General features: G+C 42.0%; 1 protein-coding gene across 1 annotated transcript in view; it reads right to left on the reverse strand.

Annotated features, from left to right (window-relative positions):
* Positions 1–13,260, reverse strand: part of tcf7l1b (transcription factor 7 like 1b) — a 36,743-nt gene that overhangs the window by 11,952 nt on the left and 11,531 nt on the right. Inside the window, exon 4 of the mRNA XM_086076658.1 lies at positions 3,665–3,748. Coding sequence (XP_085932784.1) covers positions 3,665–3,748 — 84 coding nt within the window. The remainder of the gene's footprint in view (positions 1–3,664; positions 3,749–13,260) is intronic.

Here is a 13,260-nt window from a genome sequence, read left to right on the forward strand (position 1 = left end):
GGTGGGTTTCAGTACCTCCAACAAAATTAAGAACGATGATTGAAGTCCTTTATTGTGGATTATAAGAAGAAGACGAAAATGCACGCCATGTTAGGAAAAGAGTATAATGTCAGTAACTGGTGTATCCTCATCCTCTCCTTGGGTCTCTCTCCCACTCCCTTTTCGCCCTGGGCAGTAATCCTTGGACCCCTGTGGATGCCCACCCGTTCCCCTTGCTCTCATTAGTGCCGAGTTGGGGGCCATTGGGAGCCTGCAGGCTTGGGGAGACAGCCTGCCGCTACCCTCCTACACCCACTCTCCTCAGCTGGAGTAATGAGCACATAATCAACCTTGCTCCCTCGCAGCAGCTCGACACCAGAGGGGAAAAAGGGCTCCTGGCCCAAAGTGGACACTTTCACTCCTCTGTACCGAGGGTAGCCAACATTAGCATGTTTACCACCATACATCAGGTGATCCGCTGGTCACCAAATACAGTAACCCATAGTGAATTCTTCCTCTTTCCCTTCCTTTATTCTGAATTAGATCTCATTTACCGTATAATTAAATTGAATTATTTAAAAACTTAATCTTTTTATATGGCCTTTGAATAGGAGATTAGATTAGCGTCGTAAAATAGTAATACATTTGAATTACATGGCATTATTTTCGAGCTCCGGTATTGTGAGTTATACATTTTGATTCTACTATTTGATATGTCTCATAAATAATTGAAGGCTGAGTTGGCAATTTGTCAAACTAGTTAAAATCATTATGACTAGGGTTGCTCTGATGGCAGGAAAGCTTTTTCATGTTGAGAAAAAACAACAACTTAGGTATCGGCATGGTATCGGCATCGACCAATACTGCAAAGCTGGGTATCGGAATCGGGGGCCAAAAAAACGGTATCGGAAAAACATTAATTATGACTTCACACTAAGACATGATAAATATGGGAATGGGGGGGGGGCACTACAGCCACCCCGTCTTGTGCCTCTAATTTTACATACAAGAAACCACCATGCCCAAGGAAAAACAACCATTTAGTCAAATGATTGACACCTCTAAGTCAACCCTTCAGTTCTGATTGGTTGTTTTTCACCATGCGTTCTGGTTTCTTGTATATCAAATGGACTCTATGCATGCAGCTGTTCCACATTTGAGGTGAAGCAGCATGCTAACTTCCGCTTGCTAGGCTAACACAGTAATAGCAATGATAGCATCGAAATGTTCAAAGTATACTTGCTGTCTGCTGTAATTACATCAAGTTATCTGTAAATGACACATTACCTTTCTAATTTCTGCAGTTATCCCACTTATCAGCGAAGTGATCAATGAATCAACATATGATTCAATGAGCCATTCGCAGTTTCACAGTACTGCAGGTCCGTGTGTAGGCCTATGTACTCTACTTTGTTCATTGACTACTTCTTACCGGTATACATGTTAAAATGAAAAGATGACTTTCATCACTGAACATAGCGACCTGCACACGCGAGTTGGCTGGAGGAGCTATCGCCTCATCTTAAAAAAGTCGTAACATTTGAGGACATTTCCCCCTTGAAATGGACCAACACCAAACTATTCAATATACATTTACCTAGTGCACAAACCCACATTTTCACACATTTCTTCTAGATGGCATCCCCAGTAGCTTGAAACATGCGGAGGCCAGAAACTTTTACGCTGTATAATCTTTCTCCCGGAAATTCTGAATATGTCGCAATGTATACGGTCCATGCTGGCTGATTTTTTTTTCACAGATCATACAATATTTTGCATGTACTACTGTCAAATCATAATGCCAATTTTAACAAATAGAACAAATCTTCTTTTTTTTTTATTGGAAAATACATGTACTCCTTTAAATAAGCAAAATAGTAAAAAAATACAGTATATCTGTTTCAGTATAATGATAAAATACGCCTTTAAAAATGTTGATATGAGAACCAAAATTTGCCTTTTTCCTAGGGATGTTCGATTTTTTCCAGACCAATATCAGTACAAGTACTCAAGTCTTGAGTAGTCATAGATACCAAATACCAATACTACTTAGTACTTAAGATATATAACATTTACCCCCCCCCCCAAAAAAAACCCAACAACAAATAATTTTAAAGAAAGATCTATATATCCAAATATAGGTTTTTCCTTAAAATTGCATGAAATTAATGGCAATTTTCTATTCTTTCTATTTCTACTTTCTGATCATAAAACGGCTACCCCCAGGTTTACACCGCATGCGTGTGCGTTCCGGCTCCGCTGCTATTCTGGTATCGGCCGCCATCACAAACACCAATACCTTAAAATAAAGCCAGGTGTCTGCCCAATACATAATCGTTCACCCTTACTTTTTACTTTTTTTTTAGATTATTTTCTGAAATATTTTCTTTGTTAAACTTTTCTATTGCTTTAATTAATAAATTGATATATTCATATCACCAAAAGCCCCCCCTAAAGTCCCAAAGTTTAATTGTTAATCTCATTTTTATTAAAATAAATAAATAAACTGACTGAGCAACACACAACAACATTGCAAAAGCGGCTCTAAGTGTCAAAGAAAATTCATCTGGGTCACTGGCAGGTCAGGACTTTTTTCTAATAAAATATCTGTCATTGTGTTCAAGTGAGAGTAGTCAGTGTTAGATTCCCACGGGCCAACACCACCCCATCCACAACAGTTCCCCATTCAATGCGCTCGATAAGGACTTTGTCATGTGCACCGCAGCGATTATGAGAGGCAGCAAATTGACCACAAACTCAGCAAGCATGTCTAGAAAGGATATCTAAGGTCAAGCGGCTGAGTCACAACGGCTTCTTTGCTTCAGTGTGACTCTTTTCCATGTGGTGCCTGGCATGACCTCTTTATCAATGCAATCAAACAGGTGAGGATGTTGATCGATGCCAAGAACGTCACGCAAAGTTAAGCCAATAAAAAAATGTTAATGTTTTCATTCCCGCATGTCACAGCCCAAACACAAACCAAACGGGTCTGCTGATACCGCGCATAATCTAACTGCAGTGGGACACGAAGAGGTCTACAGGTTTACACCTGTGTGGGGAAGTTTAAGACGGGCACAGAGCGTCACACTTGAAAGTTTTATGGAAGAAACTGAATTATTGCCATATTGACAGACAAAGAAGTCAGCAGTTTGCCCCCGGGTGCTGCAGCTGTTTAGAAATGAATGTGGAGGGATGTAAACCAAGAAGATTTAAATGCAGACTATAACTCTGTTATTGGGAGTAACCACATTATGGTGATAGTTTGATTTAAGCAATTATTTTCGTCACTGTAAATGGATTCTTCCTATAAACTTGCATGATTGGTTTGATATATTAATTAACGTTTTCAGGATGTAGTCTGGAGGAAACGTCTTATTAGTACCAAACATGCAGGAAGGAGCGATTCCTCAGTATACTGAGAACGTATACTCAGGCAGACTTTGTTTTATGGGATTTTTTTTTTTTTCATAAATCATCCTGCGGCAAATTTTTGACTTTCTTCCCCTTCAAGTCATGGAACACTTTTTTGTCAAACAAAACTCTCTCTCTCTCTCAGAAGCACACATCAACACAAACGCTTCACAAATGTGTAAAACAGTTTGTGAAACAGGCAACGCTGACTAAAATATTTCAATTAAGGTATTTACTTGACAGCGGCTGTGTTATAGTGTTTTTGTGCACTCACTAAATGGCCTGGTGTTGGAGAACGGGAATCTTTGAGTCCTGCAGAGCCGGGGACGTCCAAGAGAGGCCATTTCATCTGCAGATACTGTGGGGAAAAAGGCATAATAGCAAGTTGAAATAACAGCACAAGGCATATAGCAAGACTAGCATACATCAGTATATGATTTGCTGCATTAATGCATTGTGGCTTCTGACTCAACTTTAGCGGCCACACCTTTTGCTAAAGTAAAAATGAGTGGCCAGCTGTGGGTGCCCATCGCATTGCGGGTGAGAAGAGACAGCTGGAAGGAAGCCCCAACAAAAGTGCTACGAAAGGTTGGGTTGCAGAGTTGACGCAGACTGACTCAATTGATTTGGCCTTTTGTCCCACCTTTTGTATCACTATTTTTCATACATGTTTCACAGTTATCACAAGGTTGTGTAATTATTTGCGTTCAGTAGCACTCACCTACTGGCCCCAGAAAACAGAGCTATAGTCAAGTTTTCCCCTCTCTTTTGATTTATAGCGCAATGCAACAAGTTCAACATTTTTTGTCCTCCAGCAATCGAGTTAGCATGAAGCCAGATTTCGAAACGCACGTCTCGGCCATCTGGTTTATGAATCACTTTAAATGTCGCGTACAGCAGTTTGTCATGCATGTGCTGTTTTTTTTTTCCACCTTTGGACAATTTCAAATGATTGTTGCTCAAACGTGTCTATCTCAAAAAGAGAGATAAAGTGTATCAAGGTTTTTTCATTTGCTTCTTTTGGACGTGTATCATAAGCTCTGGATTCCAGCTTATTACACCACTGTCATTTATTCACATGGCATTGTGCTAATGAATCTCCGTTCACCGGCAGGCTGATCTCCACTAATACAAAAACTGCTTAAAGATGGATTAAATATGACACTTGATGGCAGTACTTGTAAAAACGAGAAAAAAAGAAAAAGAAATATACAACTGAAAACCTTTGTCCCATTTTCAAAAAATGGTGCAAGATAAATGATGACAAACAAGCATTCTGGAGGACTCATGCTTTCACGTTTGGATTTTTAAAACACCATTCATCACTCCGGTTTGTAAGGAGGAAGGAAGCTTGGATGGCTGTGGGTTAAAAATGGAAAAGACATTATAGCAGAGGGGGAAAAGGGACAAGAGGGAAAAAAACTTTTTCAGGAATGAGTTTGTCGAGCAGGCGGAGGGTATTGTTTCCTGACAGCTGGGGTCCAACAGAGTACCGGGCCAGGGGGAAGGGGACCCTTTTTCTCTTCGGAAAAAAAAAAGAGGGGAATTTCTTGACATCAGCCCTCTTCATTTTCACTATTCTGCGTGAGGCTGAATTGTGGGTTCCAACTAATGGGCCCATACAACTGTCAGGAGGCAGTTGCTTTTACAGACTGCTAGCTCACTATTGAAACTTTCTGCCACTGTGTGCATGGTGCCTAATGAATGCCGCACTGTGGGGATAAAATCCAAAACAATGCAGTTTTCTACATCTAATCTATGTCAATCATGAGGCCTTCCACAAATGAAACAAGTGCTATTGTGAGCATTTGGTTCAGCACAGCCCTGCCCACTATGACTCTCCTACCCAATCCATCCATTTTTGACAGTTTTCTGCCAAGAATGAGGAACGTGCCCTGAGGCCCCTTTTTTCACAGCACCTACCTTTCTTTTAATTGCCAGCACACCCAATGGAGCAACACTCACTTCCTAGTTGCTCACTGTCACATTAGCTGCTGGGCCTGGGATACAAACTGCCGCAGATTGCCACTCACAAACATGAGCGGGGGGGCGTGACTGCGTAAGGGGAGTTGTTTTAGAAAACAAATGGCTAGGAATTATGAGCAAAAACTTTTGGGCAAATGAATAAACTCGATAACATCACTTTTTTTTTAGACCGATACCGATACTCAAATCTTCAATACTCACTGATACCGATGCCAAGTGCCGATACCATTAGTACTTATGATACATACCCCCCCCCCAAAAAAAACAATGACAGACAATTAAAAAAATTTTTTTACAGCAAATGTCCTTAAAATTGAATTAAATTAATGGCAATTATATTTTTTCAGTTTGCTCATAAAAGTCATTTTGCACAGAGCACACAATAAAATGAATTTCAAAAGAATTGATAAATAAGATGAAGCAAAAAATTCAGTGGAAAGAAAAAAAGTCCCAATCAAAATATGTGGTTGTACAACAAATTTTTAAGGAATATAGTGAAGTTTAAAGAATTCAATTCAATACAATAGCGCTTCATGTAATTTTGTAATATCTACCATGTTAAGGATTCCTCAAGCTGTTTAGTGGGTAATGTTTAATTATATCTTGTTTTGAAATTCATGCTTTTAATTTGGAAGGCTGCTCTGTATTTCCATTTCCTGTTGTTACATGTAGTACGTAAAAGAACTGCAATTAGCATCTGTGAGGGCAGTAAACGGCACTTTTCTATTTTTAGCACCGCAGATCAACGACATTCACGAAGCAATGAAGCGCACGGCAAACGTAAACGAGGCAATTAAACACGGCAAAATTATGTGACCTACAAACATTTATAACACACATTGAACCACAGATACAGGTGATATTACTCACAACAAGAGTACTTACTTCTTAGTAGAAGTGGCCGAAATGGCGCTGTCGGAAGTAATGAAATGAACAAGTGTTACCTCATAAGGAGACACACAGAAAACGAACGAGACGGAACAAAACTTTCGTTCCCCCCAGTCTTTCTGACAGTTCCTGACCGAAAAATGGCCACAAGAGCGGGGGCCGATAATATCCATCGCAAGTACCAATACCATGAAATGTGGCCTGGTATTGGCCCAATACCAATACCTGGTATCGGTACTCACCCATCCCTAATTGTTATACATTTTGAGACCACCAGTGTGCATATGTAATTTGAAATCAATGACAACCTAGTAGGTACTGACGGACGCCCGTTTTGCCGACGAGTGAGAACCTTTGTAAAAATGACAGACTAAGCAACTGATACAGAAGTGGGTTGTCGTCCGTCATTGTAATCGTCACTAACCGTGTCAAGTACTGAAGAACCTCTCAGTCTGTCACTGACGGACGCCTGTTTTGTTGATGAATGACGGACTGACGGAATGTCCACCTCTGTCTGTCGGTTTCAAAATAGCGCCTCTTCTCGTCGGCTTCATTTTATTTTAATACAACTGGAACAGACGTATGGTCATGGTTCTGGTCCATAGACATATCTGGTTCAGCTTGAAATTTGGAAGCACTATTACAAAGACTCTGACAGACAACTGAAAGAAATGTGTGGCTAAGTGATGTTTAGCCGATCCAGTTTTACAATTCTTTAATTGTCTTCCAGCCTTGCTTGCCGCCTCCAATGCTCAGAATAAACATCAGTCAATGTGCTACTTTCACAGGACCCAGATGCAACAAAGGTGGCAAAGATGCCGCAGAATTTTTCCAAACTGGAACTGCTACCCTTTGGCTTTTTGAAGAGTGAATATGACATATGCTCTGGGGCAAGTGGCCTGCCAGAGTAGGGTTCTAATTGTTACACTGCTCTCAGTGTGCTGGAAAGCACAGCCAAAAGTCTTTGTCATCTGTGAAGTGTGTGGTGCCATACTTCAGGCCAACATCACAGTGTGGAAATGAGACAGATGTCTGGACATTTGCTGTCAAACTAAGTCACAAACTCTGCCAAAGGGACAGGAAAAAAAATCCAGAACTATACAAGCAACTAACCTCATATTTCAGAAACAGGACACAATCCGAAAAACTGAATATCTTTGGAATTTAATCAAAAATTCTAAACAAAACTACAATGGGAGTTGGATCACTTTAGCCGCGTGCAGCTCAAATCCAATCAGACAAAGTCAAAGAGCAAATAAAACTGTGAATGTGTGCAAAGGGGCGGCTCAGACGAGGCCTCACGCTTGTGAAATGGCTTCGCCTAACTTGTAGTGAATAGCATAGCAGCAGGAATGCCTCCACGGATCGCTCCAGCAGATAATGTCAATCACCTACTGTGTGGAGAACCCCTCCCCATTGTTTTCTTTTAGCCCCCAACAGCAAACAAATGGGCCACACAGCTTGCTCTTTTGACTGAGGTGTTAATTACCATCCCCTGCCCATATGAACAGCAGCTCCAGACAATAGCCCTGTCAGGCCCCGACACAACAGTCCCTCCCTGGTTTGCTCTGCTGATATCACCTGCTTATGCGGGGCTATTGACACCTCAACATGATCTATGCATGAAACACAATTAAAGCTTTCAGAACAAAGGGACTGTGATAAGTAGCCCCCCGCCTTGTCTCCAAGTTTGCATTAAACTCATTGTTTGCCAACATTAGAGGCAATTACATTGACAATTCTTAAGCAAACCTCTGCAGTCATTGTGCTAATTAGTGAGTAATTGACGGGGAAACGACAAGCAGCTCAGCTGGTCAGACCTGCAAAGCCCTCTTGGGCAAAGGAAAATTTTGAATGGCCACCAGACCTTCTTATCCCATCACCATGAAGTAAGTAGATTAGTGAAGGAGGAAGCCATTTATTAAGGCTAACTACAAAGAGGGTACAAAAAGAGAGAAACAACAAACATATTTAGAAGGCGGAGTAAAAAGTAAGCCTTTTCTTCAAGATAAGCATCATGTCTCTTTCACTCCTTTTTTAAGGGCATTTTTGCTACCGCATTGCCTATTTTTGCCACTTATTTCAGTTACTTCCTTAAGAAGCACAGCGTCTTTTCATATGAACCCCGTAAAGCTCACGGTTCTGTGTTGAAGATAGCATCCTGCTAATGCCTACCACATTTGAAGTGCCCATTAGCCTACTGAGGAATGAAGTTAAGTGACTATGTCAGGGACACTCCCTCGGTTTGCCAGGCTTCTATTGTGACCTGCTTGGTCGTCCCGCACTCTTATTCACAGCCAGTAAAAAAAAAAAAAAAAAATGGGTCAAAGGTCAGACATCCAGAGTGCGGTGGTTTCTATGGTAACATGGCCTATTAAGGCCAGGCTCATTGGCCTCTTAACATGCTCTTGTACACAAAAGAACTATTAGTGCAAAGAGGGAGAGAGGAGAGTGAGGAGTGGAAGCAGCGTCAGGGAGGTCCTAACAACGCCGCTTCAATGTTTTTCCAAGATTTCTAAAATGATTACAATCGATACGCCTGCACCTCTGTCGAAAGAGAATACATTTTCGGATTTGTTCAGAATATTTGGAGAAAAATCATGCTTGCGAACAACGGCGTCATAGTTAAAAATGTGTGACTGACTCATGCATATTTTGTATGTAACTGGCCCACAAGCTGGGTTTATTTGAAAAGTCCTGGGAGTGAATTTACTGTAGTTTCAGTAATAAAACAGCATGAACTAAATACAAGGCCAAGATAAACCCACCCCCAATAGAGCTTCTTTAATATTCTAACCCAGAGTGTTAGAATTTTTGCAAGTCAAGCAACTTTTGCATGGCTTTTTTTCCTCCCTTCCTTTTGCATGACGCGGTCCTGAGTTATTGCTTCCTGTATCCACAGCCTTAGAGTGTTAACTCACATGTGCTTTTATACCATGTAGCCACCCTAACTAGCGGACTTTCAGGTCATTTTAATCGCATATAATTGCAGAAAGTTCTTTACCTGTGGTTAAAGTGATGAATAAGTGAGTTATTGTGCTAGGGAGTACAACAGCAGGTCATGTAGCGTTAACTGTATAATTAAACACACCAGAACATAATTATGCATCTGGTAGGAGCGAGGCCAACTCATAAAGACAGAGAGGCGGGTGTAAAGCTGTTCAAGTCAATTACAAGAAGTTAGTTATGTGGTTTCTTATACCTTGGAGATCTGTTTTCAATTGTCACTGGCACCTCTGCTCAGTGTCAGCATGCTCTCATGTCAAGAAGGGATCGTGTCGGAGGTTTCGTCACGTTTTGTATCCTGTGCTATTGTTTGTCCAGTTGCACAGGAACACAACTTTTTATTGTCCAGGGAGTAGGCTTATTTCATTGAAATTCACAGCCGTAAACGTCTATATAATTAAGTCCAGAACACAACGTGGTTAGAAGCACTCGGCTGGAGGTTTATAGCAAAGCCCGACTTAGAATACGGTATGAGTGCGCACCTCCAGGTCGACGCCAGTGGCACAAAAGTGAGAACCTTTCATTTATACTTGAACCCAGACTGATATAATGCAGAATTTCCTGCCAAGGCATTAGAGGTAATGATAAGCCTCCTCACAATAACAGGGCGAATAGCACGGCACGATTACTCCGCAAGCCTCCACCGCCATCTTGCTTTTCTCAGATGGGGGACAGTAAGCGATTTTTCTTGGCTCTTCTTTTAAATAAACTTCCTTAAAAAGAGTTGCACAGACAGACAAGGCAGCGAAGAAGTTTGAAGCAGTGAAGTGGGTAGAAGTACGTGGAGCGAAGGCAAAGGAGTTTTTTTTTTTTTAAGTGACTAAATTAAACACATTTGTTTCTGCTCGCACATACCACAAGTCTTATGAAAACAGAGGGCTGATTGTGTTCACTCTACTGGTCCACCCCCATGCCCCCTTTCCCTCCACTCCTCACCACCACCTAACACCACCCAGCTTCCCCAAGCCACCCCCACCCCCTGTCCCGAGTGTGAGCCCCCCACCCCCCTCCCCCACCACCACCACACACACATACAGCTGCCTGCAGATGCCTCCTGTGTTTGCTCTGCGAACACGAGCACAAATCTCCAGGCCCACAGACTTCTGGGCCCTGCCTCATCTCACATTTTACTACCTGACATCCCTAACACCCCACTGTTAAACCCACTCTGACTCTCCTGTCTGCCTGTTCACCACCTGCACGCCAGCTCTGTCCCACTCGAACACACACACATTCACATGCCACAAGTATGCTCTGCCACCTTGTCCTCTCATGGGAATTTGTGCATTTTGAAATACTTTGGCCCAGGTGATGGGAAAATATGTTTAAGAAAATCATCGTCAAGGAAGCTGCAAGCAAAATCATTTGGTCACATGCCACCTTTCCAGTTCTAATTAAATTAGACAAATAATTGCAAACAAAATGTTTTGGCCTGAAGTTGTTTGATACACGCTACGTTACTACCTGAACAAGAAATGTTTCTGATCATGTAGATTCATCCTTGCACAGTACGAGACAGAACCCGACCTACTACCATGACATTCCCCAGGGTTAGCTATGCGTATTGTCAGCAGACTGCAGTGGGAGCTGGATTGCAGCCAAGTATTTTTAAATCTCAAACATTTGTTAAAAGTCCCTGCTTGCAATTTGGAGGCTTCATTTTCATCATGCTGTTCCTACGGCATTGAGGATGGAATCATGACCTAGTGATGTATGGCTATACATTTGAACCTGGCTTGTTTTAATATTTTACAATGCAAACATTTTCCAGTTGGAAACTTGATTTGGTTTCATCAGACTAGATAAAAACAAAGACTCCTCGTCGTCTATGAATAATGTATCTGTTGATGTAAGAAAATTCACCTCATACTGGCAGATGGTTGTGATCAATTCAAATCAGTTCAGAGTTTCAATGTAAATGACTACATTTATATGCGGTCAATATTTCGGTTAAGGTCAAAATTTCAGTTTATGAAGCATTTAGGATCATATCTTTCCATGCTTGAGTGTTTACAGTGTATACATGGCCATTGTGCTCTATTGGAATACCTCGTTCGAAAGCGCGACGGACGGACAATGTCATTACGCAAATAGACGTCATTTCCGCTTTCATCTTTCTATGTTCAATAAGTCATTATATTTATGTCACCGCGCTAAATAAAGTAGTTGGTTTCCTTCTCTTTTGTGGCGGTCGCGGCTCAGGGTGTAGAGATGGCCGTTCAGTAACCAGAAGGTTGGCTGTTCGATCCCCGCTCTCTCCAAGTCGTTGTGTCCTTGGGCAAGGCACTTCACACACATTGCCTCCAGTGCTAGTCACACTGGTGTATGGAAGATGCGAATGTTTGGTGGCGGTCGGAGGGGCCATAGGCGCACACTGGCAGCCACGCTTCCGTCAGCCTGCCCCAGGGCAGCTGTGGCTACTTAAGTAGCTTGCCGCCACCGCAGTGTGAATGTGTAAGTGCATGAATACTCTATCCATTGTGTAGCGTCTTTGAGTATCTGATTAGATAGAAAAGCACTTTATAAATCCGATGCATTATTATTATTATTATTCTCGCTCCATAAGTCACCATTTAGCACACAAGGCTGAACTTGACATTTTCAACAATGTATACAGCTGTTGCTCTCCTTCAGTTTTATTACGATCTACTGTAATTAGAACCTCAAGGTGATTATGCTCTAACTATCAGATTTCTGCAGACTTTGCTCAGGAGAGTCCTCTTACAATTACACAGAATCCAGGAATGCAAAGCGCGAACACACGACCACTTAAATGTTGTTATTTTAGCATAACAACAAAACTCTCACTCTCAAAGTTCATGAACAGAATGCAAATAGGAAAGTTTCTCTTTCTTGGAGAGCTTTTTCTGAACCCTCACATCTGTGCCACAATTGAACAAACTTCTCAGTCCAAACTGCACACTGCTGCAAACAATTAGAGTAAGCCCAAGAACTGTAAGTTGTTCTGAGCGAGACACTGGGAAAGAGAGAGAGCGAGAGTGAAGGGGGAGTGACCGGAGGAGGAGAGGGGTGCTTGCGCACAATTACAGCAGGGATTTATGGCCTGAGAAACAATTTATAAATCACAGTGCCGGTGCTAATGTGCTCCAGATTGTTCTCCATGCAGCTGCAATTTTGGTCTGCGTGAAACGGCATAATAAACCTGGCTGGAGGACATGTTTGGGTGGTGGCGGGGCAGGGAAAAGTTGAGATCGTGGGTGGGGGCTGATGAGGGTGAGGTTATGTGCTCCCAAACTTCCAGAGGTGTTTTAAACAAAGGAAACGTGAGCCCTTTTTTCATTACCCGGTGTGAACGTTTGCCCAAGTGGAGTTGACTAAAATGTAGCCTGACCAAAAAAGAGAGACTCAGTCTTTGGGTACTGATGCTCAGATTAATGTATGTTTTCAAAATTACTATTGGATCGGCACAGTAGCCGGACGGCGAAAAGTTCCAGAATTATTCCCGACAAGGAAGCGCAACACATTGTGCAGGTTTACACTCTAAAATATCCCGGCCAAAATCCAAACCAGATTTCTGACCTCATTGTGAAACGCTATCCTTATTACATTGTAACATAAGTGAAATGAATTCTCAATTATAATAAGAAAAGGCAAATGTTGCAAGCTGATCCCGTCATTGTGGGAGAAGGCTGGTGTGGAAGAAGGGATCGGATGTAGCGTGGATAGCCTGGGCTTTTGTGGCCACTCAGCCAACTGGCCCTGAACCTTGGCCTCTAACCCTTCACCCTGGGGGGCAAACAAAGCTCTGAGTGACATCTGAAACTAGACACTCTGTGGCGAGAGAGTGTCTGCTCAGGACTCCAACAACCCCATTAACGTTGCAGGAAAAGATGTGTGGCATTTGACTTTGTTTTTGATAGATGTGTACAATGAGGCTGTTGGAGGTGGGCACCCTTATTCAATCTTGTTTACTTATAAGCACATCCATCTTGTGTAGAGATGAGTTAGATGCTCCACACTCAACGACAC

The sequence above is a fragment of the Leptonotus elevatus genome, chromosome 5, assembly GCF_054856555.1.
Source record: "Leptonotus elevatus isolate MCC_2025b chromosome 5, RoL_Lele_1.0, whole genome shotgun sequence".
Classification (NCBI taxonomy): Eukaryota; Metazoa; Chordata; class Actinopteri; order Syngnathiformes; family Syngnathidae; genus Leptonotus; species Leptonotus elevatus.